Source organism: Orbicella franksi, chromosome 2 (assembly GCF_964199315.1).
Source record: "Orbicella franksi chromosome 2, jaOrbFran1.1, whole genome shotgun sequence".
Lineage (NCBI taxonomy): Eukaryota > Metazoa > Cnidaria > Anthozoa > Scleractinia > Merulinidae > Orbicella > Orbicella franksi.
The window spans coordinates 6263237-6290958 of NC_138146.1; the positions used below are offsets into that span (position 1 = coordinate 6263237).

Genomic DNA, 27722 nt, shown 5'->3' on the forward strand with positions numbered 1-27722 from the left:
GAGTCATCTAAGGAACCTCCTTGGGGAGAAGACCATACTACATAAAATTTACTCAAAGGAACCTTTTTCCATGTTCTAGTTATTAATCAAACGGCTTGAGGTCCATAATTCTATCAACATATGTGGATCAAAAATTTACCACAAGATCGACCTACAGATCCATAATTCCGGTGTTAAAATCTTCGCTATAAAACTTATGACGGCGTTGTCAAGCATGTTTTAAGTAAGCCATGGCTTGGTTTATGGCGATTTTAGTAGAGTAAATGATTTCAGTTTTCCTCCTGAGTGAAAACGTGTAACGTCCGTTAGCGCGTGCGCACATAAGCGCGAGCGGCAGCGAGAGCAAGACATCACAAACACGTCACAAACGGCAAAATGGTTCCAGTTTGCAAGTTTACCATAGAAACGATCAATTCTGAACAGGTTAGCTTGCCGTGAACACTGCGAGAATTCCTTCACTCTCTTCGCTTGCAGTATCAAGTTAGCTTGTTGTTGAATCACTGGAGATTGACCATGTCTGAGATTGATGAATACTTATCAAACAGCACGGAATCACGTGGTGAAAAGCGTGTGATTAATAATGCGAATTTGTCGGAAAGCTTGCGCTTAAAAGAAAGCGCAAAATGGAAACAGAAACATCTTTGCCGAAGAAAACAAGGCGAACGGAAAATGAGGTGAGTTAGAATTCATTTGACTTAAATCATGTAAAGACTTAAGAAAATACTGTGGAAACATTTTTCCATAGAAATAGAATCGTTTTGATCCAGTTTTTGTGTGGGGAATAACGCGAAAGTGTGTTCTTAATTCGCTCCTTTCTGTTTTCGAGTTCCCCTCTCCATAAGAAAAGAGATTTAAAATAAAAAACGAAGAAATAGACGCATTTTATTTCACTTTACAATATCTTTAAAAGAATAAATTTAATCTCTTTCAATTTTTGTCTTATTACAAGGGTAACTTATTTTAACGTTTCATTCTTTTTCATCAAAGGGTTGCTTTAGCCAGAGACGGGAGAAAAGCACTTCTAAATTCCAGAGGTAATGAAAAAAATTTAATAACTTGTATATACCCAAACAAGTTTCTAAATGAGCTCCTCTTTTGGTTTTACTACAGAAACAAATTGAGATGTATCTGGAGCGAGTCTGACAAAGATAATCTGAAGAAAATCAGTAGTAACGACAGCTTTTTGTCTCTTGATTATGACGTGAGGTCAGTGGTTTCTAATCTGGCTCAAAACTGACTGAAATCGTTGGTTTTACGTACCATTATATTACACACAGTTTTGCCAATAATTTAATTAGTGTAGAAAGTTTACAGGGGACCTTCACTTACACTGCTCTTAACATTGTGAGAGATAATGAAGTAAAAATAAGAGGGTTTGTATGGGAGTCCAATATTCAAAATGGTAGTGTTCGACGAATTGGTCCAGGCCCCTCTCGGTCAAGGGAGATGGGCCAATCAGCGAGCGGGATGGGTGGTGACGTCATGGGTAGAACGAAGAAGGGTGGGTGACATCATGAGGAAATATATGATGGGAGGTGTCCTCAGACCGAGAGACAATGAGGAGACCAAGATTCACATGTTTGTTTTTAATAGTTTGATCACAAAAAAATCCTTAGTTTTTTACAACGTGGGAGGCTGGACTTGAAAAACTATGCGTAATAAAAAATGCCTGAGTCACATAAAAAATGTCGACTAGTTTCAACGACTAACTTCATGGTTAGAATCGTCATAGTGGACTACTGTGGTGACGTCATGAGGGGGTAGCCCCTCTTGGCTGATGTCGTGGGATACCCCTCCCACCCAGAAAGCTGGAGAGTTGGGATACCAAAAAGGGATTGACGAACCATGTTTTTAATGTTTCACAAAATCCTGTTTGTTTTTTTACAAAGTGGAATCACGACTCTTGATTAAAACTATTTTCAACAACAAGGGTGCCAGGCGCGCTCGTTGCTGGAAAGGGAAAACAAAGGATCGGAGGGGGAGAGATATTTTTGGCCCCATGGAAGAAGGTGGAAGCAATGAAGAAAACGTAAAGGACGAAGAGAAGGAAAAAGAGGCAAAAGAGGAACATGAAGAGGGACAGGAAAAAGAGGACGATAGTAGAAGCTCCGAAGAGGAAGAAGAAGTGGAGGACGATGAACGAGACAACGATCCGTGGAATCCGTTGCGTAGAAAAAAGGGGGAAGATCTCAAAGAACCCTTCATGAAAGAAGTCCAACAGTTCCTGGATAGAGGAAAAACCCAAGACTATGCCGGGAATGCCGCTTTCAATACCCAATTACCTGCAAGTAGATGAAGACTACAGAGGACTTACTTAGAGCGTCTGAAATGCACTCACCGTATCAAACACCACGCAATACACCGTAAAGTCATGAAAACTCTTCGCTTTATTGACAAAGACGACATGGATTTTGACGAAGCGGCGGAGTCAGCAGTAGCAAAACGGAAATGCCTGTTAAACAGAATCATGCAGAAGAAGTTACTCCCCGACGAGTCGGATGATGACAAAGAAGCAGACGAAGAGGTTGAAGCTTCAGTGTGATACACTAAATTAGCCATGTGATTCTTACAAAGGAGGGTGATTGTAGGGTTTTACTCATTATTTGTAAGACGCCACACAAGATGGAGACTATTATGCCAAGAGCAAGGAACGGATCAGACAAAGACTTCGTGGCAAAAACAAACAGAAATAGGACAGAATATCACGCGTTTTGGGGTCTGGGACCAAGGATCTGAGGAGGTGCAAGTGGAAACGAGTCTAGTTCGCAGCGAACTTGAGGTTACACTTGGTGAAATATCAACATAATTCTTATCATGTTCCGTGGTTGTTTCAGAAAGCAAAATAAGAAATACACGGGGAATTTTACGAATCAATCAGTTGCTGCGTGCTTCCTGAGTGTGACCCATTCGTGACGTCACCAAAAATGAGGGGTTATCCCCCGATCCCCGTTTTGGGTCATTATGCAAATCAAACCATTCAAATGCAAAAGGGGCGGCGTTTTCGGTTGATGACGTTATTTGATGAGTACCTGTGAAAAACTGTCGGAACGGGCGCGAATGACTTGGGCATCTTCCCACTTTGTAAACTAAAGATTTGCGGAAAATTGTTGATGAGTCAGAGAATTGTTATGATTCGCGTGTTTGCTCTTTTTTGTTACGCATAGTTATTTCAAGTGCAGCAACCTCCCTGGCACCCTTGATGTGGAAAATAGTTTTAATCGATAGTCACGATTCGACTTTGTAAAAAAACCAGGATTTTGTGAAACATTAAAAACATTGTTCGTGAATCTCTTTTTGTATCCTGACTCCCCAGCTCTCTGGGTGGGATGGGTATCCCATAACATCAACCAAGAGGGGCTACCCCCTCGTGACGTCACCAGGGTAGTCCGCTATGACGATTCAAGCATTTTTTATTACGCATAGTTTTTCAAGTCCAGCCTCCCAAGTTGTAAAGAACTAACGATTTTTGGTGATAAAACCATACAAAAAAACATGTGAATCTTGGTCTCCTCCCTCTTTCTCGGTCTGAGGACCCCCTCCCATCACACACCCCCTCATGACGTCACCCACCCTCCGTCGTCCTAGTAGTAGACGCCGTCCTACCTATGACGCCACCACTCATCCCGCACGCTGATTGGTCCACTGCCCTTGACCGAGAGGGGCCTGAAAAAATTCGTCGACCACCACTATTTTGGATATTGGACTCCCATACAAACCCTCTTATTTTTACTTCATTATTTCTCATAATTTTAAGAGCAGTGTAATGGAAGGTCCCTTATGCGCTTCTTACACTACTAATTTACATCCACTTCAGTTTATACAGCTTTTTGGGTATAAAATTGAAGCACTGCACCGTAGACTTTCTAACTAAGTCAATCACAAGAAAATAAACATTGAGAACTATTTTGTTCTAGCCGTACTAATAACAATTCTGCGTTCTTTGCGTATTTCTGGTTCTTCAGAAACCCGACTGGGTAGACGCCGAGATGAAATTTACACTGTCAGCCGACAGCTTGTCATCTTGGGATTCCATTTATGAAGACGATCAAGAGAAACTTTCTGAAGCGCCAGAATTTATCAAGAAACTAGCTTCTCAAGGTAAGTTTCAACAACAACAACAACAACAACAACAACAACAACAACAAACAAACAACACAAACAACAACTTTATTTGAACTTCGAGAATTAAGCCTAGATTTCAATATGTTTTTTATGGCTGTGACTTTCATTGTTTTGGAATTGTAGCTGAGCTTGCTGATTATGACATAGGAAAAGTCCTTGGAGCTGGTTCATTCGGTCAAGTCGTCGCTGCAACACGCAAAGAGGACAATCTGCCGGTAAGTTGAGCTGAACAGTCTTCTGCATTTCTTTATTAAATCATGTAGTATTTTTGTGGGAAGAGATATTCGGGCAGGACTGATAAATATAAGGTCTTGTTTTATCCTGGACTCCCACTGGTATTTGCCTCATGCCAGTAAAACACCACGAGGTTCCAGATTTAGTCTAGATCTTGTCTACCAGTAACAGCAGTTGATAAATTCCAAAATATAGCATTGTTTTCTAATATATATGTAGAATTAAAGGAACAAAACTAATAGAGTTGATATTTCCTCTCAGGTGGCGCTTAAATTTGTGCAGAAAAGCTCAGTCAAGGAATTTAAAAAGGTTGGTAAATATAAAATTGGGTTATCAATGAAAAAGAGTGTGGCTCATAGTTTCAAGGCAGTTGTAATATAAGGGTAAAGAAGCAGTATGGTTAGTAAGTCGAAAAAGATTTTAACATGTTGTGATACTTGCGAAAACCAGTTGAAGATTTCGAAAAATGGGGCATAAAAAAAAAACTAACCCCCTCCCCACCCCTGTTATAGATAAACGGTGGAGAAATTCCATCCGAGGCTTATCTTCACCGCCAAGCAAGGCACCGTCACGTGATCGACATATATGAAGTGGTCGACACTGGTGAGCATTATGTTTACGTCATGGAAAGACCGGAAGTCTATAAAGACCTGTTTGACATCATACATGACCGAGACAGTCTGGGCCGACCACTGACAGAAAGAGAAGCCCGACGATACTTTGCCCAGATCCTGCAGGCCAACATCAACTGCGAGGAGACTGGTGTCCTACACCGAGACAGCAAACCAGAGAACATCCTGGTGGACATGCGCGCTGATGAAACCAAGTTGATTGACTTTGGACTGGCATCTGAAGTTCAACAAGAACCTTTCACAAAATTCAGAAGTGAGAATAATGCTGGAGTGTCTTGTGTGCGACATTTGCAAGTAAAATAAAACCTGGCAGCTTATGTGATAGTGATTTGTTTGCATTCAGGCACACCACAGTACATGCCTCCTGAATTCAGTAAATCCAAGCAATATGACGGCTGTCAGGGCACTGTGTGGCAAATGGGAATCCTTCTTGTGGATATGTTGTCACCTGTAGTCCCAGCATTTAAACATCCACGCCACGCTCTGCGCATGGCACCTAGAGTACCACACCAGCTTTCACCAGGTATTTCCTTCTTAATCTGTACTTGATTTGTCAAGTAGAAACACTTTCATTGTCTCTCTTATTATAAAGTTTTACCTTCTATATTGATTCTGTAGCGGGTAATTTCAGCTCTGTAATCCCATGTTTACATCTTGATATTTATCTTTTTATTTCTTTTCGACAGAGGCAAAGAACCTTATTTACTCGCTGCTGAACGCGACTCCAAGCAATCGTCCAACTCTGAAACAAACTCTGCAGCATCCATGGTTCGCTATGACAGAATAAACTTCTATCATCACTCGTGAAACACATCCGTTATTTAGGCAATGAACTGAGTTGAAAGATAATTAATATTATCTTAATTACATAGCTGACTGACCGGCTTCTGAGCCATTAAAAGTTAACAGTGCAATTTAGATTTTTGCACACTAAAGTCAGACCATATATAACAGCTGTGAATAGAGATTACTCTAATAAAATGGTCGTTAAGTTATTACAAACTATTATACAATATCTGCAAATTATGAAACTGATCTATTATTGATCTAATAAACCGTTTATTAGATCAATAATAGATACCTTTCATGAATTCGCCAAATTTGTTTTATTACGGGCCAATTCATTGGATTTACTGAGCAAGTTTAGTTAAAAGTATACAAGAATAAAGTGGAATAGATCGCTTTCTTTCATTGTTAGAGAATCCTTTATTTCCAAGGAGCTTTTCAGAAAGTCAGGCACAAAGACATGCAAATCTCTACAATGTATATACAGTAATTATAACATGTAGTATATTTTAACTGTGAATAGTTTCTGAATAAACTATCTATGTTTGAAAGAATGTGTGTTTATTATTACTTGATTTCTATGCGCTGTTGTACTACGGATTAGATTCTGCGTACATTAAATGTGTTATCAGAGGAGATAAGACAAACAAAACCGTGCTTTAACGTTTCGTGTGCGATAAATCGTTGTATGAGCGTCATTACAAAAAAGTCAAATCCAGGCATTAGATTGCCGGAAGACACTCCGGTTTTAAAAAGAATACTTGAAACATTTAAGAACGCGCTCAGGCAGGCGTTTCGTAAAAGAAACACTTCTTGTGTTCTCTAATTCCCGTTGAGTTTACACTCTAATGACTGGCTTTTTTACTAACCGTAGGAAACGAACCACCAACCTTGCCCACGACTAAAGAATGAGGCAAGGTTTAGGGGCTGCCAGTTCACTGTCAGGATTGCCACAGGTCAGAAAATGGTCAGGGAAAAAAATTCTTCAAGGTCAGGGAAAAGTCGGGAAAATTGAAATAATTTAACACGGCCGATTTAATATCATTGAAGGTTGGAAGAAACATTTGGGGTCACTGTAATCTCAATGATATTTTTACTTGATGAAGAAGGAAAATTTGTTGAAAACTTACCAGTCTTAATGAAAGAGTGTAAAGGACGGCTGTGAAATGAGGCTAGAAGCCGCTATTATATCTCACTGTTTGACATTTTGTGTGTATTTGGTCAGGGAAATTTTACTTTTATCAGGAAAAGTCTGGGACTTTTGAAAAATTGTGCGTGTAGCAACCATGGACTGTTATCATCAAAAGACCCGGCTCTGTGAAAACCTGTTCTATATAAAGTAATTATATATTAGAAGACTCCTTTAAGACTGTGCCCCAAAAATAAAGCGTTCTCAAGTTTGTTGACTGTAGTTTGTAAGTCCATTGGATTCATCTCAATGCGATCCGCCAAAATGGTCAGCAACGTTTCATACGAGCTGTGAAATGAGTTCTGATCGGCACAATTCGCCGAGTACTTGATGTACCTCAAATCATTGTCCTTTCGGAAAGGATCTCCAAAGATCTTCTCTGTTTGAATTCCGCGAGAGTGTGTTCTGTCGAAACAGGGAGCTGGTCCATTATCAGCGTCAGCCACGTGCTCGCACGTGGCGGGGAAGCTTGTGACTTTGGGCGTGGCCGTGTTATTGAACTCCTCCTCTCGTTCACTGGTCATAAGACTCTTAAAGAGTTGCGCGTATTTTTCCTGGCTTTCCTCGTTTGTAATACGGTTTGCACGTAAGTTTTTATGCTGGCTTCCAGTGTAAACCCGGTCAGCGGGTTCCCACGAGCCAAAGATGTCTGATTTACAAAAGGCAGAATAAGCCGTGGGATCTTGAACAAGTCTAAACTGCTCGTCTGTCCAAGGCACGCCATTTTCGAACTTCTTAGCCTCGCAATGCTTCCAGCTTTTCAGCCAATCAGTGAACAGAGGAATGGTGTCATGAGAGGTCCTAGTGGGACCTGATTCTGTGGGCGTGGCCAATTTTTCTTGCTCCCTACGGGTTAGGATTTACAAAGTAAGAGCAAGATCACAATTCGGCGCGTTTCTCACTTACAACCAAATCAAAGAAAGTAAAAAGGAAAATGGCGCGAGAACTCGCAAGTTTTGGAATGTTGTCTTAAGGGTGATGTTTTAAGGGTGCACGTACCTCTTGTTGCTTAGTGACTAGCGCAATGAAAACCGTTCGCAGTAATCTGATTTGTCAGCGTCGCCGAAACTTGAAGCAATGTGTTAGGGTAAAATTACCCTTGTTACCCTTGTACAAGCCTCAAATAAAAAAAAAAGTGCTGAACTATTGAAAAATGGTTCTGTTATTCGCCTTCCTTAATACGTCCTTCGGATAAACGTTGCAAAAAAAATCCAAAAGAAAAACCCACTTTAATTCAAAAACGGTCCAAAAATCGTAACATCGGAGATTCAAAACCGATCAAACTAGTTTAAACCGAAACTGGTCTAACTGGAATATGACAAATCTGGTTAAAATCTGGTCAAACCGGTAAACCTAAACGAAGTCTAAAGCACTGCTTATCCGAAACTGGTGGACGGTTTGGTCGACAACTAACAGTTCTCTGAATTCCAATCAGATCTGAGCACAGAAATCAGTTAAGCTTGATTTCAATTTCTTTCCGACAAAGCATTAAATGTACTGGTTGATTGTTGAGTTTAGAGGCTGGTTTTTTTCACTATCGTATAAAGACAAGCATAAGCCGACATACACAGACACAGTAAGATTAGCACCTTTTGTTGGGAAAAGTTCCTCACAAAATGTGCTACTTAGCAGCACTACATATAGTTCTTATTGCAATCCATCAAATATTTTCGCCTGCGCGCGTTTGGTCTAAACGTGTCACGTGACTGAATATCCCCAAGCTAAAACTGGGGAGTGATATTCCCCAATTTTCAAAACTGCGCGTGTTGTGAAAAATATTTGAAGGATAATAAACGCTACTGAATAGACTCCACTTGGCGCGAAAATATCCTTGGATATTTGCCCTTGGACTTTATCTGTTCCTCGAAGCTCACAGTTTTCCTCCAGCTACGCTCGCGGAAAACTGTTCGTTTCTCGAAACAGGTAATGTCCGCGGACAAATATCCGAGAATATTTTCGCGCCAAACGAAGGCTATCGTTTATATATACTTGTGCTTATACGCTAGTAAAAACCAGCCTCAAGTTGTTACCTTTCGGTTCTATCGTCAAGTCCATAGTAGAGTTTTAAAGCAACCACAATGAAGGCCATGGCGCCAGCTTCAAAGTTAGGAATGGAAGACCACGACCGCTTGTCTGAAGTTGGATGGATTATCATGTGGATTTTAACCTTCTCCGTCAGTTTACGAACAACACCATGCAGAAAACCTGTTATTAAAAAGACAAAAGAAAATCATCAGCAATTGTTCAATATTCTGGGTGCTCGAAGTTGTTTCTCGCCCATTCCTCTGACGGCAAGGGGGCAGCTCATGATAAGGCATATAGGGCTATATCGGTGTTAGAATAGGTAGGGAGGTGAACACAATTTGAACAAACGTTGCGAGAAAATTTATCCGCGATCGCGACGTTTAGGGGACGCAGCATAATTTTTTGCACAATTTTCTTTCATCCTTCTTTCAATATGGGTATAAGCAACTTGTGACAAGAGAAAGTGTTTTAAAGTTAAGATCGAGGGCGAAGAAAGAATCGAAAACATAGGAACATGCAGTGTCCCAACTAATACACTGCAGTTATCTATCAAGATGGCTAGTTCTGGTAAAGTATCGGAAATTATCAAAATATTGCAACCTTATATTACAGCTACCAGCGAAATGTTTACGTAGCTCCATTCTTAGGTCAAAGAAATCACAACCAAATCACGTCCCCCCCCCCCCCCCCTCCCCACCCATCATCACTACCACCAAGAGACTATGATCTAAGAGAACACATCCTCGAACCCCATGATAATCTTTTTCAATCTATTTTAAGTTTCGTGTCACGCTATCGAAGTTATTTTTAGTCTCGGTCCCATGATGTGAATCCGAAATTGAAAATCTAACGGATTAAGAGAAACAATCAGTTTGTTTTGAGCTACCGCACAGTTTGCATTCAGATCGGAAAGCATTTTCAAAACGCTGGGCAGGAAAATGATCTCATACGTGCTTCTCCGAAGTTAAAATAGAAGTCGTGCCATTCCCCTGCATGAATGATTAACACAAAGCGCCAAGACTTGCATTCTGACCCGCTCGAAAGTCGTTTCTCGGAAAGTATTGAACGAAATGAACCGAAAGGTTTCTCAAAGCGCAGGACAGCTTCAATATTTGTTTCCTGTTTGTAAGAACTTTCGCTCCAAAAATACCGGTGCAAATTTTTGCATATTTAATTTCGAAAGTGCCGTGCAATATTTACCAGAGTTTGGCGAAAAGAGCTGCTTCGCCGACACTAAGCATTGCACCGTTTGGAACCAGAGAGGGCAGGAAAATTATCTTCTAGGTGCTTATCCGATGTTTACCTCGAAAAAGAGTCATTTCTCCGCATTAAAGCACCAAAGATCTCTTTTGAAAGCTCGTTGAATGCGCCGGACAATTAAAATTTTCTTCTCCTTTCCTTACGACTTGCGCTCCGAAAATCCAGGTGCAAGTGTTTTTTTTTATATTTGATCAACTATTGAACCACACCTTTGATGAAATTACGCCATATAAATTGACCAATCAGGTATCTTTCCTAAAACAGCCTCGCACTATGACCATGCGCTAAAATTAGATTGAAAAAGATTGTCACTGGAAGAGGCCCATGTATGGGGTACGTGTTCTCTTAGTTCACAGTCCCTTGCTACCCCATATTGCCGTTATTACCTGGGAGATGCAGATCTATGATAAAACGCGCAGTGTACGTGGACCACTTGGGTTCTGGAAATTGCGGAAGCTGCAGTAATCTGGAAATCTGCTTTGCCAGTGTAAGAATCTTTGATACAGGGGGTACACTGAAAAGAAAATTATTAGACCAAGTATAAGGGATGAACCACAATGATTTGATTTAGCGCTCTCCTTCCAATAAGGACCCCCTTTCGCTCCCCAATGAGTGTGGTCTTTTCTTTAATAAGCGTCCTTACGCTAATGCAACTGTTAGTGACCCCTTCTAATTAAATGCCCCTAATATTTCAATAAGCACCCTCTTCTACCAATAAGCATCCCTATAACAAAAGTGACATGCACGACACGTAGTAGACGAATGAATTGCGAAGTCTGCTTCTCATCAAAATCTAATATTGAAGGTTACCACTATCAGAGCCCCTATTGCTACAGTTCTTAAGTTAAAGTATCCGAGGTTGTTTTTCGTTTAAGTATTGTACATAACACATTCAGAAGAACAAGTTCAAAAAGAAATACGCATCCTCCCTTGAACTACACAAGTAAATCAGCGAGCGAGGTGCTAAATACAACAACAACAACAACCAACCATTTTTTTTGCCAGATTTAGAAAAAAAGAGAAAAAAAAAACAGAATAAAAACAATTAAATAATGTAACAAAAAAAACTACTCACTACAGAATACTAAGAAAACTAAACAAGCTGAGAGGATAGCAAAAAAAGCTTAACCTAGGAATCAAAGAGAAGAAAAAAAGAAAAAAAACACACACACACACATGAAACAAGATACAAACAAATAGTTGAGTGAATGATAAATAAAGGAGAATGGAAAGTAATTTAACCGTACCAGTTGATGATAAGACCAAATTTGTATGTAGTCTTGTTTAAATGTAATCATTACCGTAATTGAGAGGTATAGAAAAATGCGAAAAGGTGGAGAGAAAAACAAAACATGGGAGACAATCCAAATTTTGGGCTATGCAAACCCACGACTATAAGTGACTACTGGTGAATGTGTACAGGAATACGACAAAGTCTTAGCACTGAAAAGCCAGCTAGTTAATCTGATTCCAAGAACTGGAAACAAAACAAACTTTCATCTTTATCCGACCTATAATATAAATACTAACCTTAGGGGACACAAGCAACTGAAATCTCCACTTCCAAACTTCATGTGTTGAGGAATATGTCTGGTTGCCTGGAAGTATGGAAGCTGACCCTGTTTTGCCCACCTGGAATAAAAATACCCACATACTCACTGAGTGTGTTTGGATGGGCTGTACAAAGTGTTACAAATTACAGTGCATTGGTGCATTGGAAGGCAACATTCAAGCCTGTGTTGTATTCCTGGAAAACACTTTGCCAGTACTCAATGAGTAGAGTATTGCCAAGGGTTGGTTTTCACTAGCAATAGAGTCAAAGTCAGAGATGGAGTCATAATCAGAAGTACAGAGCGATACGATCTAGTAATATATACACATAAAACACTTGAGACTGTGTTTTACCACATGTCCAAACACCAAGAAGAGAGTTGATTTTTGATAAACTTTGAGGTGTTTGGAAATGCGGTCAAACACTCGTTTGCAAGTAGAAATTAGATTGCTGGAGTCACAAGGAGACATCAAAGAGTAAACCAATAACAATGCTCGATTTCAGGCACCATGATTGGTTGGTATAACTGCCTTTTGTACGACAACACCCTCTGGAACTGTAATTGTATCATTCTGTTGTTTTACAAAGTCAATATCAATATACAAGGTGTTACAGGGTTCAAAAAAAGTGAGGTGCGGTCATCTGGGACAAGTAGATTCTCCTTCAGGGCAAGTACCTTTTCATTCTCACTTGCCTGATGGGCAAGGGATCAGACAAGTCATCTGCCACCTAATCATTAGAAGAGCAATTTAAGTGTTACCCAGGACAAGCAATACTTGAGAGATACAGTGCTTGTCCTAAGGGCAAACTGGAATTCAAGTTGTTACCTACAATACCTGCAGCAAAGTTTGTCCTACATGTACAAACTACTGCGCTTGCACACCTACCTCAACAGGTCACTGACAAAAACTGGTTCATTTATCCAAAGTAAGCCAAGATAACAGAATGCCAGTGTGGTCTGAAGAGTTACGTGACCACTCTCAACCTTCGTTCCCTTGGGTTGATTTAATGTCAGTGAACCGACAAATTCATCTTCACTGCTATCTGAGCTGTCTTCACTCGCAGGAATGTCTTCAGTTGTTTTATGGTTTTTCTCAGAAAATGCAGTCCAGTCATCACCACGATTTATGTCATCAGCATCACTGTTATCTTTTGATGGAACATTCAAAGGGTCATCATCTGATAACAAAAAGCAGGACAGTTAAAAAACTGATAAAAACCTGAAGTACTTGATCATTACACAAGCTACCTTAGTTTCTTAACTACTACTAATTGTACCTATAACAAAATTCTCGATCATGATTGGTTCTCTGCATGCCTACTTGTCACATAATTGGCAGGCAATCATGTGGGTGTCCAATTACAGGTATCCAATTTGAACTTTTTGTAATTAGACACCCATGTGATTTGCACTTCAATTACATGTATGAATGCCTTAATGGCTTCCTAAGCAATGTTTCCTAAAATTTTCAAAACTTATGAAAAGTGCCATCAGGCATTCCTGTTTAAAGAAGTTCTCAAAAGACAGTTTTAATTCCGAACTTTGTTATAGATGTTATGGTTTAAATTTATTTTCGTTTAAATTTTTAAATTTTTAAATTTTTCAAACTGGTTCATATTTTTCAAACTTGGTTGAAATTTTCAAACCAGTTTAATTTTCAAACAAGCACTAAATTGGAATGATGAGCTTATCACTTAATTGGAATGATGATGCTTTTGTGGTCAAGTGGTAATGACAGTGGGAAGCAGATCTAGAGGTCAGCGGTTCAAATCCCCGTGAATATGAGATAAAAAGAAAAAAAAGGTAAGACCTGCTGTTAATTAGTATTCACGCTTAATGGGGAATTGAGGGGGAGGGGGTACGGTAGCTGGGAGATACAATAAATCGGGAGGAACCCAGTGAGAATAGGATAGAGGAGGATACAGTGTAGAAGTAAAGAGATATTTTCCCTTTTTAGATGGTTGATAAATAAACTGGTTTGAAAATTTCTATCTGGTTTGCAAAAATATTCAACCCAGTCTGAAAAATTTATACTAGTTTTAAAAATTTAAACTAAAAAAAAATTAAACCACAACATATATATGGTTAATTAGTAATTGGACATCGTGTCATACAATTCAGGGAGTATTATTGTGCTCATAATTTCAAATTGGCCTCGCACTTCGCATCTGTCCGATTTTGAAATTGCAATTACTCCTTAATGCAGTATACTCCACTTGATCCAATTACTACTACTGACAATGTGTTACATGAAGAAATCAATATGTTACACGCAGAAATGCAGAAACATTTAACATGAATACAAGTTATAAAACTAGAACATCTAGAGGGTGATTTTTTTTTGTCCTTCCCACACTCTCACACCCCATGCCCCACCCCCCTCTTACCTAAAATGTTTTGAGAACTTTTGCATTTGCCAACGCACCCATCTGTGATTATGGTGCTAAATCTTCAGTGAGCTACAAGCAAATGGTAGCTGCACATTTCCAGGTACTATTTTAGGCAATTGTAAATTCTTGAGGGCCCATTAACTGATCTTTTTGAGCTGTTGCTAAGGAAAATTTATTCTCATATAACCTCATCATTTTTACTTAGTTCAGAGTTATTTCATGTTTTAACCTTTTCAGGGTCAGTGACACTAGTGATGATGCCATCAGACCACGCCCATGGTCATGTGACTAATACAGAAAAAATGCAAAGGCTCCTAGGCAAATTACTTTATCAGGATTTTTTTCATTGAATTAATATTTTAAGCTGTTATCAGATAACCTGCCATTCACATGCATGGATGACTCACTAAATATTATACGGTATGATCATAAAAACGTGATAATACCTTCATAAAATTCCTCATCACTGAAATGTGAGCATAGTTCTAATTCATCATCGTTTTCATCATCATCATCCACCTTATTTTTTTTACCACTCTTCTTTCTTTTATTTACGCCCAACAGCTCGGCATCACGACAGTAGAAAATAGATCCTTTAGTCGGCAGAGTACCTTCACGAGAACCTGTAAAGGCAGTGCCTGTCACCTGTAAGTACTTGTACCACAGCTTGAAAACAACATCCTAAAGACACAAATAGTTTTGAAAGAGCACATTATGAGCAAGCATATAGGTCTAGTGAGAAAATTCCATAACAGGCTAAGTGGTCCCAGATACCACCACAGCTAATTCCACTTTCTGAGACATGAAGCAGCTAAGTCAGAGTATTTCTACTCCCCCCTGGGTGGGATGCAAGTCTTCCATCACAGAGTTAACTGTACTCACTGTATAGAAATGGTTTTCAACTGAGTGTCATGAAACCAATCAATGAAAGTAACTACTCTGGCCAAAGGACACAGACAACCCCGCAAACCAATGAAAACATGGAACAAATACATGTATACATGTACATGTTGCTGGCAGCAAGCTTGGGAAAACATATGGGAGTGAGTCACCATTGGTCTTGGTTTAACTTCTGACTGAATGAGAAGGTAGCCTATGTTTTCTAAGTGCCAACTAGATCAGTAAGGGTAGTAAATCAAAAACAAAGCAAGTGTAAATTATTACTCTATACTCAAGCAAAATCAACTCCATCACTCCTAGATTAAAGAGAGATAATGTACAATTAAAAGAGTGTTGTTCAAAAACAACACAATAAACTTGGCCAGAGACTTTTCCGTTCAGAATCTGATACGCTAACATTTAACAATGAACCTATCATTACATTTGTATCCTTAAAGCACAACCCACACTGCAAAATGTGGTAGCCACTGAAGAATGAGATACCTTCAACGCTGGGTCAACTCCAAGGTTGATGAGATATTCGACTTGAGCTTTGATGATAAACTGAAATGCTTCATACATAAACCATGGCTTGCCTTTGTCTCCAACTGTTAAATTTGCATTGAGAAAATAAAACTGTTCTCAACCATGTAAAAATCTAATTTATCAGTTACAGTCGAACCTCGATTATCCATACCTCGATTATCTGGATTTCTTGATTATCCGGACTTTTTTCTAGTCCCAATTTTATCATGAATATTTATTAGTCATGATCAAGATCCATAGCAAAATTCTTTTTACAACTAAAGCATTGAAAAGTGCAGTCAAAAGTGAGTTTGTTTCACTTTTAAAGAGCAAAAGCAGCACTCACACGCATCGTAACTAATGAAAAATACTTGAATGAGTTCTGATTGGCTCAGGGTGAAGTGGTTCAAGATATACAGTGCAGCTCAGATATATCCGAACCAAAATATATGCGTAATTCACGTCAGCCCAATACGCTTATACGCGTATGTGTATACGCACATACGCGTATGCATATACGCACATACGCGTATACAGTATATACGCGTATGCCTGATTAATGTGTATGAGCTAACCTATTGTTTTTTCTTTTCTTAGCAGGTCATTGTTGTTTTCAATGGCTTGACAGCTTGCCACTGAGCGAGAAAGAGTTTTCTTTATTTTGAATACGCGTATACAGTATACGCGCGTATGCCTTCAGACTAGACTGACTTATTACATGTAGCAAAATGTTAGTTGAAACTAACATTTTGCAATTGAGCACTTGACAGAAAATTAACTGACTGAATATAATTAAAACAGAGAGTATTTTGCCGTTAAATAAAAAATTTACCCATTTGTTTGTCAAATAGAACCGGGGATACATGCTTCAACAATCCCATCTTCATGGAACAAACACAACTGAAAGATAACTTTTTCGACACAAAGTAAACACGGTCCAAACAAGCGCATGACTTGGAAACGTGTGCCGAAACACACAACTTTTCCTTGAAGAAAATTAAAAATAACAAAATGTGAGCGGCGCACCATAGAAACTTCAATAAACAATTCTTTCGTCGGGGAAAGAGTATTTTACCATTTGAATGAACGGCTTGTGTCAGATATAACCGGGGATGTCATTTTCTTGACAAGGTTTTCGGAACGCTTCAAACAATAAACATTCTCGCAAGCGACTTGCCGACGCATGCCGAAACACAGAACTTTTCCTCCAAGAAAAAATAACTAAACATGAGCGACGCGCCAGTGAAACTTTGATAAACAATTATTTGGCTAAAGAAAGAGCATTTTATTGTTTGAATGAACGGTTTGTGTCAAATATAACCGGAGATATCATTTTTTCAACAAGGTCTTCAGAACGCTTCACACAGTGAACATCTCACAAGAGACTTGCCAACGCGTGCCTAAACACGAACTTTTCCTTGAAGAAAAAAATAACTAAACGTGACCGGTACACCATAGAAACTTTGATAAACAATTTTTTTCGTTAAGGAAAGATTATTTTACCATTTGAATGAATGATCTGTGTCAAATATAACCGGAGATATAATTTTTTCAGACAAGCATTCGCAAACGACTTGCCGACACGTGCCGAAACACAAATCTTTGCTTGTAAAAACATTAAGTTCACGTGTTAAAATAGGGAGTTCAAGCGACTGTTTCAATTTTCGTCCCATTTTTGGTAGCTTAAGATCAAGCAAGTGTTAATAAACGTTTGTTTGTCAGTGAATTTGCGAAGTGATCGAAAACTCGAAATGTGATAGCTTTCGTTGATTGGCAGGACATTTTAACAACATGCAAATTTCGCTTTGAAGCCTTCTTCATTGCCAGAAATGTTATGTCCTTTGTTTGACCAACAATGCTTCACATAAAGAAACTTATGGGAATGCATAACAAAGAGACATATACGCGCGTATATACGCGCACATGTGCGCGTATATACGTGTAGATGTGCGCGTATTAACATACGCATATACGCAAAATACGCTTGCATAATACGCGTATGCGTAGTTCGCATATATCTGAGCTGCACTGTACAGTGGACCATATAGTTTTCCACACGATTTGTTAAAGTGTTTTTTCATGATTAAATGTTGCTTTATTTAAACAGTTCTTCATTAATATTCATATTTTTTATTATCCCGACCCTCGATTATCTGGACTACACTGTATTTCGTCTAGTCCCAATGAGTCTGGATAATCGAAGTTTGACTGTAGTTATCTAAATATTGAATTAATTATCAAAATATTCAATAAACTATCTCATTAACTTATTGTAAATTAATTATATAATTTAGGTCTTGAATAGTATTACAGTGAAACCTTCATTAAGTGGACACCCTTGGTACCCTCACTAGTGTCCACTTAATACAGGGTATCCGCTCTAAAAAGTGTTGTGCAATAATAGTTAATTATTAACTTAATTGTAACACAGTGTAACAAAGTGTAAGATCAAAGACTACATGTAGCATAGTACAATGTCCAGTCAATCAATGCATCAATCTGAAATTATCACTTAGCTTTAGAACAACATTGCTGAACATTGTTAAAGGAGTCTCAGCTGAGCCTTTAGAAGGAGTAGAAAGCCTTGAAGTGTCCGCTTATTGCAGGTTTTGTGCAACAAAATGGCTTAATATTGGTGTCTTTGTGTGCTGAACAGAGGCGCCCGCTGAATGCAGATTTATTTTAGGATAAATGTGGGAAGAAAATTTTGGGACTTCAGCCAGTGTCCACTTAATAGAGGGTATCCCCTTAACGACGGTGCCTACTAAATATAGACAAGGTTTTTACGCCAGGTTAGGACCACATGAAGAAGCAGATCTTCGCAAGGGCTATTGGAATCAACAAAGAAAAATTGGGGTAGCCACACATATTTTTGAGATAATTAGCCTTGAATCTCAATAAAAATGCTGACATCAGCATTTTTCTGAAAAAAGAAGAAATAAATATTCCTCACAGATTTCCTTAGAATTTGCCTTTACATAAAGAAAAGCAAACACATTTATAAAGATCTTAAAACTAAATGACAAATGGTAACATAAAAACCATTTTTGGTATGTTTTTAATAACAAAATTGTTGCAACAGCACTTTTAGCATCTCTAACAGCCTTCCTCTGGTTCAGCTAACTACAGTCTAAATACCTTTTACTCACAACCAGAAACTAATCACGTGTTGAATAGGCTTGCCACTTCCATTTCATAACATAAAATGTAGGGGTAACCACATGCTTTTTAAAGTCATTGATCTTTTTTGAAAAGTACTTTTACAGTGCCCGTTACATTTTTTCCTGTTACCTTCCCAGTAAGTAAAACATTTGCGTATCTCGCACTTGTTTTGCGCGCGCACTGTGCCATATGCAGGTACATATTTACAAGTGGATTTCAGTATAATTTTCAAAAGATAACAGCCATTTTTTCAGCTGGAAGACGTTCACAGTTAGTGGTTAGCAATATGCTGCTATTCTGGTGTTCCTGGTTTAAGTACAGGTTCATTAAACTTGATTTGGTCACAGTTGGAAAATTTGGCTTTCATTTTAGTTGTGTACTTGGTTGCATAGTTGATTGTGTCATTGTCAACCCAGCGCGTGCGCGACACTTAAACCATGCCTTGGGTGATGTGCAGAACGTGTGCGCACTAACAAAAGTAGGCACTGTCTGTAATATGGGGTCCGCTTAATACAGGTTTCACTGTAATGCAATCAATAACTTATTCTTGCCATACATACTTCATACATTTGAAATGAAATTCAGGACATTTGCCACATTTGAAATTAGTTATACCATAATATGGCTTAATTAAAAGTACCCGCACAAAGTTTCCTGTTGGCCAGCTTTTGTTATCGACTGCTTCACCTTTCTCTTATTGTCTATCTACCAAACTGACATTAACCAGGGTGTTAACTACTATTATTTCCGAGCAGTGCCTGCACTATTACATTATAATTACATTGGGGTTTCGATGTGAGTTGGGTTTAAAGTTTGCTGGGGATTGTTGGTTCAACTGCACTGGTATTTAACTTTCCATTTATAGTTTTCCAAGAAATTTGGTTTACACCAATGAACCAAAGTTTCAGTAACTTACAGAATTGTTTCGGTGGTCCTCGTTTTCTCTGTTGTGCTACCTGCAAACGGACATTCACCTCTACATCCTCTGCAGCGACTTGTTCATCTCTGACGTCCTAAAATCAGACACCAAACAAAAACAAGTACGGTATGCAAAGATTGACCCATGGGCCTCTGAAAATTGGAAAAAAACCGAGACCTCAATAGCAGTTAACACGATGACTTACCTGGGACTGTGTTCCGCAGCTCTGACAATAATAAAGTCCGTCTGTACAATCAAAACTTTCTCCTTCACACAACACACAGACAGGCATGTTTCAGATTTGCCACCGCTCCACTAACTTTTCATGTATGCCCAATGAAACATCTCCTCCGTCACAGTCCCGCGCGGTTAAAAATGAACTTTGAACCGATTACAAAATCAAAACAAACCAAGCACAGAGGAGAGCTTTGAGTCTTGTGTGCGAATATCTTGCCGATTTTCCTCCAAGGGTTTGCAGGTAAGTTTATATCGTATTTCTTTGGGCGTTATAACCACGCTGCTAATATGCTTAACCGAATATAAGACAGGCTCCTGCAACAAAGTATGGTCAAGCGTCGAGAAATACGTGTACGATCTGGTTTGCATCATTGCAGACTGTAGACCTTTTAGCCAATATCGTATTCCCGTATCCATTACCGAGAGCTAACCGTAAACCGATTAACCTCAGCGCTACTAAGGCTAACCTAAGAGATATTTGGGCTAACTGTAGCGCTATGTAGGCTGAAAATGTTGTCTGCAGTCTGCAAATGCCATACAACCTACCCTGCAGCGTCAAAGTGTGAAAGAATTTTATTCACTAGAGATATTTGGCTAAACAAATACATTCACAAAATAGGATATGGCCAGCTCTTTAGCGGCTAAAAATCAGGGGAAATCTGTGTGTTACTGAACGAGAATTATCATGCAGTATTTTAAATAAAAAAACAAAAAAAACAAAAAACCAAAAAACATTAAAATTGTAGTTTTTTTGTGGGGTCCTTTTCGTAAGGTTGCAAACTGCAGATCTACATGTTGAAAACTTATGCAACATTTCAAGCCTATACCTGTGAAATAAATATTGAAATTTTACGGTAATATCCGCAACAGACCTAAACAAATAGTATTGTTTAAATGTATCGACCTAGTGGGCAATAAATTGAAAATGATGTAGGCAAGTTTGGTGGAAGTCATCCAGTGTCCTTGTTGTGCCTTGGCACGCCAAGAGAAATTTTCTCTTGGCACGCATAAGGCATAAGTTATAGTGACAATTTATCCCCTGTTAATCAAGTCGAAAATTGTTGAAATTGTTTTCTAGACTGAAATTTACATTCAGACTAATTTTGGCAGCTTGTATTCAGAGTTCTACAGGATGATTTACAAAAAGCATGAACAAATTAATCTAGTCAAATTTGGAACTCTAACCAAAGCATGTATTCATATTCAACATTTACCTGGATGATTTATTTTTTGCATACAAAATGGGTAACAGGTTGCCATTTATAATTTAATATTGAACAATTTGAAATGCTAATTTTCTTTAACACAAATAATAATAACAATTCTTAACAGGTTGCTTCAGTCTTCAAGTTTACCGGACTACAGTATTTGGCCTAATTTTGTTTCAGGGTTGCCATCATCATTGGTGCAAAAAGTATAACTCAAAAGCTGTTATTACAGTTGAGTCTGCGGTCAAATACTCATTTTGTTTAAAAAGGCAAGCAAATGAGGTGAATGGATTAATGTTTGTACATCAAACGGCTGATAACTGCAATAAACAGCTACTCAATTTTAATGCAACAAAAATGTTGCAAGGCATCTTCACCTCAGTTTCATTATGTTACGCGATGCAAATGCTTCTTGCAACTTGTGCAACAAGAAAATTAAGAGAAGATGCAAAAATAATAATTAGTAATACAGTAATAATTGAATCATTGTTTTGTCTATCAAGAGCACCTTTATTAGGTTAAGATGATTTTGCAGAAGGGCCTTTATGCCTTGAGTGAGGGAAAGGGGTTAGTGAGGGCTTTCCCATGAGCACCTGGTACTGCTTAAGGCTGAAATTTAAAATGGCTGATGTTAGAGATTTTGCAGATTGTCAGTGACAGCTTATTTGCTGTTTTAGAGTTGGTACTCTGTAACATAGTAAATGGTTTGAACCCAGGAGTATCAGTAGTTCGTATAGTGTGATCGTCCGGGTGAAGGTAGTTCTGAAAAGAACTGTTGTTGGTGACTGACGTTTTGACAACCTGAGCGGAAGTCATCTTCAGAGTCAAGTGAATAGTGTTTGTCAGTCAATGATGTTTTAAGTCTGGTCCTTTGAACGTGATTGGTCAGTATGGCCATGATGGTATTGGCTGAAAGACTCGTGTAAAGTTTGTCATCAGTCATTGGTGGGTTTCGATCCGTCTATTGTTAGTCAAATAGGTAGGTTTTCGGTCCGTGTATTGTTAAGTCGGTCTGTTAGAAGTCCGTTTGTCGGTTTCGTTTCCGTCATGGATAAGGAGCCGGTAGTTGTTGACATCTGTTAAGAGGCGTTTGTTCTAGGTTAGTGTACCAACTTTCCAGAGTCAGTCGTTGAAAATAGTTTGTACTGTAGGTTAAGCACTGAGCAGAGTCCCAGTCAATGTTGTGGTTTGTCAGTTGATGATGTACAGCAATGTGATTGTTGGCATCACCATTTCTCGTGGCTCGTTTGCGTTCAGTCAGTCTCGTGTTAAGGTTTCTGCCAGTCTCACCAATGTAGGAAGCCTGGCGGTCGGAGCATTTGATCTTGTAAACTGATATGCGCCCTGTCTGTGGTTGGGTTCGTCTCTGTCTTTCACGTTGGTCAGTAAGTGTCGTAACGTAGTTGTAGGTTTGTGGGCTACACGAATGTTGTAGGGCTGTAGGATCCGTGAGATGGTCTCAGAAGTGCCCTTAATGTAAGGTATAGTCACTGTAGTAACAGGTGTAGGGTTCCTGTTCGTAGCGTCAGCTTCAGTTGGTCGGTAAATGTTTCGTCGAATAAAGTCAGCGTTGTAGTTGTGTTTGTGAAAAACACGTTCAAGGTATCTGTTTTCGTCACGTAAGCTGTCCGGTGTGTTACAAACTAGTTGCGCTCGTCTCGTCAAAGTCTTTATAGTCGTGGCTTTGTGTGATGTCGGGTTGTAGGATGATTGGTCAAGTAATCTGTCGGTATGCGTCGGTTTTCTGTACACTGTCGTTCGTAGTTCGTTGTTGTCGCGGCTTACCAAACAGTCTAGAAAAGGAAGTTTTCCATTTTCTTCGATCTCTTTAGTAAACTGGATGTCGGCGTTCTGTTCGTTTAGGTGGTCGTGAAATCGTCAATTTCGTCTTTGTGAACGGCGGTAAAGGTGTCGTCAACGTAGCGTAACCAAAGCGGTATCGTTTGTCGGCAAGTTGAAAGGGTGCGTTCCTCCAAGTGTTGCATCACAATTTCTTCAACAATAACAGAAACAGGCGACCCCATGGCTGTTCCATGCAACTGTTTGTAGTGTTTACCGTTGTACTGAAAGTAAATCTATGTAAGGCAAAGGTTCAGTAAGTCCATGATGTCTTCTGTCGGTAACGGTAGTTTAGCAGTAGATTGTTGTATAGCGGTCTTGGTACACTCTAATGCCAATTGAAGTGGAATACTGGTGAACAGTGATTTCACATCAAAAGACACAAGTTTGTAGTCGTCAGGTATCTGTACTGTCTTAATAGCGTCAATAAAGTTCTCCGTAGATTGTAGTTTGCGTCTTGATTTGTCAATAAGGGGTTGCAGTATGCTCGCCAAGTACTTAGACAGTTGATACGTAGGGGACCCACAGAATGACATTATAGGTCGCATCGGTACTCTGTGAAAATGGATGTGTGCTATGCCCCCCAAAATGGGTTCTGGTGAGGCTTTGTTTTAACAATTTCCAACAAGCACCCCAGTCATTTTCTTGGAGGAGTTACTGCCTTCCCCAAGTCATGTGCATTGTGAACTGAAAACAAACGGGCCAATCAGGCTTAACCCTTTACTCCCCAAGAGTGCCAATTGGCACACAATGTCATAACTTTGTGAGTGTTTGATAGATTTCTAGAAATTTTTGCCACGAAACTTGTCTTGTAAAGATCTGCTCATTGAAGTCATAAAATTGTGACCCCCTCCTATCTAAGACATGGTTGACCACCCCCACAAGTTTTTAGTTCCTTTTTAGGGATGCAAATGGAATGCAAGACTTGTTTCATATCCAGCTATGCACTAAGAGCTGCTAAATAAGCTATAGTTTAGGCCTATACATGTACCTAATATAGTATAAGGTTGATACATCTTTGAAGTCGTTCATTTTCGCACTTTAAAGCAATTTCTCTCAAAATGTCTACTTCCTTCATAGCTGCTGATGTCAATTCTCAAATAAGCTGCTCAGTGGCTTTCAAATGGTATATCCTACACAGGCAGAGTGTCTTTATTTGCCGAATTGGGAAAAAAAGTGCCATTCACCTTGGGGGGAAAGGGTTAAAGCTTTAGGATCAAAATTATTTTAGTCTGTTAAAAGTGAGCAAAACTCTTTAATAGTGAAGGTTGCTTGATAGAAGGTGACTGAAAGCACATTTTTTTAAAATGTTTTTTAGATATCTGGCATCATTAATGTACAGACTGTAGGGTCCCTATAGATGTGAGTCATGCCTCCATATGGAAAGGCTGGTGCTGTTGACGATCTTTTACTTGACGATGACAAGAAGGACGAAGACATCTTGCCAAACAAGCCATCGATGACTGAATTGAACTCGTTAGTCAAAGATGTGGTCTCTCGATCTTTATGGTGGGACCTTTACGGCATTGACCTGGCCATCATGTGCACCAATTTTGCGCTCCTTCCGATCAGTTACCTCCTGATTGGATCCGACAGTATTCCCTTATTTGTCATTGGTTACGTCTTGTTTGCTTACATACATGCCACATTTACTGTGAAGCTTGCACATGCAGCTATCCACAATGCACTGGCAGGTTCATCACCATTCTGGAATCGTCTTCTTACTGTGTTCTTTGTTGAGATCTGGGGAGGTTTTACAGAAGAAGCAAGCCATGAGATTCACATCCAAGTACACCATCCTTACACAAATGTGATTGGCTTGGGTGACTCTAGCTCATGGCGTGCACCTTTCTTGGATCGTAATACATACCTGTTCTTTGCACCACTGTTTTTACCCCTTTTCAACACTCCAATTGGTGTATCTCTGCTAGCTGGACGTTGGTTGTCAATAGCTAGGCTCCTTTGTGTAGCATCAGCTGGGTACATCATGCACTTCTGCATGTTCCGCTATGTTGCTGGTTTGTCGTTCTTAGGTACCATCTTGTGCATGTTTACAGTTCGTTCTGTATTTGCCATTCCATATATCCATGTGAACATATTCCAACACATTGGCTTGCCTATGTATGATGTCAAAAAACGTCCGAAGCGACTCTACCAGTTAGCGTCCGCAGCTCTTAATCTTCCCAGGAATCCACTTCTTGATTACTCCTTTGGTCACTCTATCATCAGCTGCCACGTGGAACATCATTTATTCCCGCGCCTGTCTGACAACATGTGTTTGAAGATCAAACCAGTTGTCTCCAGGTACCTCAAGAACAATGGCCTGCCGTACAATGAGGCAACATATCTTGGTCAGCTGAGAAAATTTTACAAGGAATATGATGAACTTATGGTTAAAGCTCCACCAATAACAGAATTGATTGGAATACAGTAGAAAATTCTCAAAGCAGATTATTATGTAAGGTGCTTTGCAGATGATCTGCAACTTACAAGTTTGTACAATAAATATTGTTGGTTTAAATCTTTGATTAAATTACAATAGAACATTCTTATAGCAGATTACAATGTTACACAATGTAGGTGCTTTGCAGATTTTCTGCAACTTACCTACAAAAGTTTGTACTAACAATAAATTATTGTTGGTTTAAATATCACTTAAAGCAAAATTAATGCATGTTGTGGCTTAAAGTTGTTGATTTGATATTTTATAAACCAGTTTCGATCGTTAATTTCTTAACATGGATTTTTTGAAACAATGACAGGAATGTCCAAAACACTTGGCAGAGTATTTTTGAACAGGGTTGAGAGACAAGCGAGGGAGCATATATGACATTTTATTTTGGCTGTTATGAGATCTCATTACTTTAATTTCAACTGCAACTTGCCAGGAGATCAAGAAGTTTCATTATCTTTTGGGGCAAGCATTGCATGAAACCAAGGCTAGTGCCAAATAAAAATATTAATATTAAATCATATTAATTTTTGATGCTACAGTGTAGATAACTGCTGTGGAAGAACAGTGTACCATGAAGAACCAAGTTCCAACATTGCATTCTGTTAAAAAAAATCGAATAACTGCTGCAGTGGATACAGTTTAAGGCATATTTAATAACTAATAGATTTATTGTTGTTACTGACATTATCTTTGAAATTAAGGGTTAAGTATTTATCGCTATTTTATGAAAGTCTGTCTTTTTTGAGAAGAGGATAATTTTAAAAATTTATGGAAATTCACCAAATAGGACCTTCCAATTTTTGGTGGTAAAAATACAGGTCTTGAAAGTTTGAACATTTAATACCATAACTAAAGGTAACTTGGGAAGCTATCTTTTGAGTTTTAATGTAATTAACAGTGTTACAGATTAATCATAACAAATACAAATAGTAGGCTTATGTTTATTAGAGCTCTGCCTAAAAATGAGAACTAATAAAATTCAGTTTGAATCTTTATGTCAAACTCTGAAATTAATAATGAACTAAATAGTGTTTTTGTAGCTTGCATTACTCAGATATTGATAAAGGGCATGTAATTACACTGTACAGGTGGAATAAAGTTAAATTTGGTTTGATTCTTATGTTCTTTGATTCAAGTCATTGCTCAAGACATCAATAGTTTTCTCAATTTTCGTTTATTGACTCTTCATCTGCCAGTTTGCAAATTGACGCAACAAATTAATAATTTTTGCTTAGAAATATACATGCACGACACCATTCCCTCATCAGTCTTGAGAAATAATTAAAAATAACCATGGGCTTTTAGCATCATTGTTTTACTGCCATAGTGTTTTGGCACATTTGAAAATCCAAGCATTTGGAAAATCTATAGTGTCTTTGCAGGATGTCTCACCAGAGAAAAGTTTGAAGTAAAATGTCTGTAGAAGAAAAGTTGTTCTCGATAATTTCTTCTGTGTAGATACTGAAAACACAAGATATCATCCTGAGTCAGTTTGTGGACAGTTTGAGATGAAGTACACTACATGTAGTTTGTCTTTCATGCCCTACGTATTTTCTGTCGCCGTTCCTGAGATACTGTCCATCATTAGAGCAATAATGCAAGACAAACAAGAATTTACTTGGTTAATGCCAATGGTCAGATTTCAGCCTTCCATATTAATAATAATCTCATTGGTTGCCATTCACATGACATGAGACTAAAGGAAGTCTTTCATTGGATCATCCTCTTGGCGTCGTTTTATGCGATAGGCTTCCATGTCCTCCTCGGTTACCTCGTGATAGTCACCTTTATGGGAGTTGTAAGGTCTTTTGCGTTCATCCATTGAAAGTAATTTGTCTGCTTCTTGTTGATTACGCTCTTCTTTTCTTAATGCCTGATAGAAATGAAGACAAAAATAATATTATTTGACTTAAACGAAAACATTATCTCACTCAATCTAAACTTGGGTGTGTGACTGCTCACACTAATGCTATTGAGCAGTATTTTCATTTAGTACTGCTTATTATGCTGCGCAAGGTGATTCTGAATTTCAAGTCTGCGGATGAAACCCTAAACCGTGACCATTCAAATGAAAGCTGTTAAGTGCTTCTATGTGGTCTACATAAACAACAGCCTCCACTTGATGCAAAAATATGCTAGGATATTTGCCCGCGAACATTGTCTGTTCCGAGAAGCGAACAGTTTTCCGAGAACATAGCTCGGGGAAAACTGTGAGCTTCGAGGAACAGATAATGTCCAAGGACAATTATGCGAGCATATTTTCGCCGCAAATGGAGGCCATTGTGTTTATTATTCTTCAAAATCTTT

At 38.8% G+C, this 27722-nt stretch overlaps 4 protein-coding genes and 1 pseudogene across 4 annotated transcripts in view; 3 read left to right on the top strand and 2 right to left on the bottom strand.

Moving 5' to 3' along the window:
- Positions 1-1953: 1953 nt before the first annotated feature.
- Positions 1954-3188, top strand: LOC145479873 (uncharacterized). Its single transcript, XM_081458347.1, has one exon. The coding sequence runs from the start codon at positions 2000-2002 to the stop codon at positions 2294-2296; it is 297 nt and encodes a 98-aa protein (XP_081314473.1). The 5' UTR covers positions 1954-1999; the 3' UTR covers positions 2297-3188.
- A 1410-nt stretch (positions 3189-4598) lies between these two features.
- Positions 4599-5298, top strand: LOC145479872 (serine/threonine-protein kinase pim-3 pseudogene; annotated as a pseudogene).
- An 874-nt stretch (positions 5299-6172) lies between these two features.
- LOC145477888 (TATA box-binding protein-associated factor RNA polymerase I subunit B-like) lies at positions 6173-20046 on the bottom strand. The gene is made up of 9 exons (XM_081455754.1): positions 19882-20046; positions 19674-19770; positions 15575-15678; positions 14638-14872; positions 12688-12979; positions 11779-11880; positions 10635-10762; positions 8994-9168; positions 6173-7809 (listed from the first exon to the last, which is right to left on the bottom strand). The coding sequence occupies exons 1-9, from the start codon at positions 19966-19968 to the stop codon at positions 7125-7127; spliced, it is 1905 nt and encodes a 634-aa protein (XP_081311880.1). The 5' UTR covers positions 19969-20046; the 3' UTR covers positions 6173-7124.
- Positions 20047-20067: 21 nt separating this feature from the next.
- On the top strand, positions 20068-26141 carry LOC145477908 (fatty acid desaturase 6-like). The gene is made up of 2 exons (XM_081455784.1): positions 20068-20154; positions 24279-26141. The coding sequence occupies exon 2, from the start codon at positions 24330-24332 to the stop codon at positions 25392-25394; it is 1065 nt and encodes a 354-aa protein (XP_081311910.1). The 5' UTR covers positions 20068-20154; positions 24279-24329; the 3' UTR covers positions 25395-26141.
- Positions 26142-26279: 138 nt separating this feature from the next.
- Positions 26280-27722, bottom strand: part of LOC145477891 (pre-mRNA-splicing factor SLU7-like) — a 35825-nt gene continuing 34382 nt past the window's right edge. Inside the window, exon 19 of the mRNA XM_081455759.1 lies at positions 26280-27288. Coding sequence (XP_081311885.1) covers positions 27112-27288 — 177 coding nt within the window. The 3' untranslated portion in view covers positions 26280-27111. The remainder of the gene's footprint in view (positions 27289-27722) is intronic.